The sequence below is a fragment of the Camellia sinensis genome, chromosome 15 (assembly GCF_055761805.1).
Source record: "Camellia sinensis isolate YWXY chromosome 15, ASM5576180v1, whole genome shotgun sequence".
In the NCBI taxonomy this organism is placed as follows: Eukaryota; Viridiplantae; Streptophyta; class Magnoliopsida; order Ericales; family Theaceae; genus Camellia; species Camellia sinensis.
This window is the reverse complement of record NC_138975.1, coordinates 104,681,684-104,684,385: the sequence shown is the minus strand read 5'-3', so window position 1 is coordinate 104,684,385 and position 2,702 is coordinate 104,681,684. Positions and strand designations below refer to the sequence as shown.

The following is a 2,702-nucleotide window of genomic DNA, read 5'->3' as shown; positions in this document are numbered from 1 at the left end:
TTTTCACTTTAAAATCTCTCTCCAAATATAAGATTCAAGCATAACCTTAAATTGGCATCCAAGACATTATTGGAAGACAAACATTAACTGAAATCCCTAATTTAAAAAGTTGGAAATGATGAAATGAAGGTTTCTAATTGATCAAGTATAGCCACATCTTGTTCATGCACAGTCACCCATGCCTCTACTCCACCAGGATATTTAGAATCCATAATGATGATAGAGTTCTTAGTGTCCATGGTAGCAATACTCACCCAACTGGGCTTTCCCCACCCAAAATCTGCTTCATAGATTGGAAACCCACACCAACTACTGAACCTCAACACCTGCACTTTCCCTTTGGAAACCAGTTCACCTATCTTCTTCAAATCATTCATGACCGCTTCAAAACCATCCTCCCCTTGTCTTTCTTTTACATAATCACAATCAATTTTTTCAATTGCAACCCTCAGCTTAGTCACCAAGGTAGCCAAATCTGTTTCATCATTCGAAACTGCATTCGCCATCAAAAAGAGATTGCCAAAACAATGTTCTGGCAATGCTGGGACCATCCTTTTCCTTATATTCACTGGATGAAATGCCATCGATGTGCTCGCAATGGAACCGTACTTCTTCCATATTAGTGCTGTTACCACCTCCACTCGGGTAGGTTGTATGCCAGCCAGATAGGGTACAACTTCAGATTTTAGAGCAGCTATTGTTGAGGCACTGAAAACCAATCTTCTAGTAACAAGTCCTGCTTCTAGAATTCGACCTACGTGCTTGAAACCGATTGGCTCTCTTGGTGGGAACAAAGTTGCTGAGATGAAACTTGGACACACCAAACTAGGCTTGCCGCGTGCTGTGGCAGCCCACCCTTTGATGAATGTGCTCAGGGTGCACCCATCAGCAATCTTGTGTGAGATGCATAAACCGATTACTACGCCTCCGCAGTTGAATAAGTTAACTTGGATGGCTAGTTGTTGTTGTTCTTCTTCTTCTTTATCTATGCTCAATACTCGAAAACTTAATTTATATGGAATCAATTGGTTCAACACATCAAGTTCTGGTCGATCAATGATATTCGAAAGCTGGCTATCAACACGGGTTTCAATGTAATCGACCCCCTTGTCGTTGCAATCCACTGAACTCTCACCTTTCACCCTTCCGGCCAGTGGGTAGAATTGAGTTAAGGTGTTTGATAGTGACGTTCTTAGTATAGAAGAGACCTCGGATTGTTGGACTTGAGTTGCTTCTTCAAGAGAGTAAAAAAGGACAAGAGGGACATATTGAAAAGGACAAATCTGATCAAATAAAGAGAGCTTGTAGTTTTTGAGGTTAGAAGGTGTAGGTGAGGATGGTTTGATGAGCTCTCTAGAAATTATGTCAATCTTCATTATCAAAAAATCAAAAAGTAAATTACTTGTGTGCTTTGGTTAAGTAACTAATATTCCTAAAAATATCATTTTGTTTTTGGGAGAAATCTCAGTAGAATTTTGCAAAGACAATGTTGTCTTCAGGGTAATTAGTATGTTAATAAAGGCTCCACAACACAACAAAGCTAATATGGTAATTTATCATCAAAAGCAAAAGATTAAAGACCCATAAAAAAATTATTCATAACAAAGAAATAATTTTTTTTAACAATTTTCGAACATATCGATTCTTTTAGATTCTAAAAAAATATAAAAAACAAACTCACCCTGAATAAGTACTTCCCAGTAAAAAATTGATTTAACACAGAGTTGCATATGTAGCTAGTTTTGGATACAAGATTAGACTTAGGCAAGCATTATTTGCACTCTCTTTTAAGCTTCTGGTATCTCATACACTATGCATATTTACAGAATACATGAGAATGGAATTGTGGAATCTTGGAAAAAGGTATGCCAATAGGAACTCTCAAGAATGATTGTAAAATTTTACAAGAATTTATAGAAATGGATTAGTATATGCATTTATTTATATGAATATAATTAAGTACCTTTCTATGAATTTATAATCATATCTTAGACGGGTTCTCCAAATCAATCCCACGTGTACAATGACTTCATATGTGACAATAAAAATAATTGTATGATTGTCAAGTTAGATTAGATCATGGTTTTTAACTATGAGATCCTCTGATTTTCCTTCCAATTCTATGATGGCATGAAAGCAACTCTAAGGCCTTGAAGATGTAGTTTTCGCTTGATAGTATTATCCGTTATGACATATAACATTAATTGGCTTTACCAATTTGTTCTTTTCATTTGAAAATGTGTTTTGAAGGTTATGTTTAGATCATAAATTTAGATAGAGATTTGAAAATGGTAAAAAAAAAATATATATATATATATATATATATAAATAAAATCTAAACTAAATTTGTTTCTCCCTTTCTCTTTATTTTATTTTTATTTTTTTTTTAAATCTCTATTCAAATTCATAATCTAAACATAGCATAAAAAAGAAGTGTCTTACACTGACTTTATAAAAGGGAAAATTAGCGATACATCATCCATATAATTTAAGTAGTTTGAAGAGGTCCAAAATAATTTCATTTCCTAGATAAGATATCTCACAGTTATTATTTTAGTATTTAAGTCATTTATTCCACCTTTTATATTATTTAAGTGATTTCAAAACTTTAAAATTTCATAACTTTTTATTTACATTTCCATTTTTTTTTAATTATATTTTTAGAATCCTATAGACAAGTTCTTTTAAACAAGATTCATGAG

At 33.5% G+C, this 2,702-nt stretch overlaps 1 protein-coding gene across 1 annotated transcript; it reads right to left on the bottom strand.

Moving 5' to 3' along the window:
• LOC114278444 (stemmadenine O-acetyltransferase) lies at nt 1-1,941 on the bottom strand. The gene has a single exon (XM_082908726.1). The coding sequence runs from the start codon at nt 1,374-1,376 to the stop codon at nt 102-104; it is 1,275 nt and encodes a 424-aa protein (XP_082764852.1). The 5' UTR covers nt 1,377-1,941; the 3' UTR covers nt 1-101.
• Between the last annotated feature and the right edge of the window lie 761 nt (nt 1,942-2,702).

Coding starts and splice junctions, on each gene's coding strand:
- LOC114278444 (XM_082908726.1), bottom strand. CDS start 1,376: ATGAAGATTGACATAATTTCTAGAGAGCTCATCAAACCATCCTCACCT.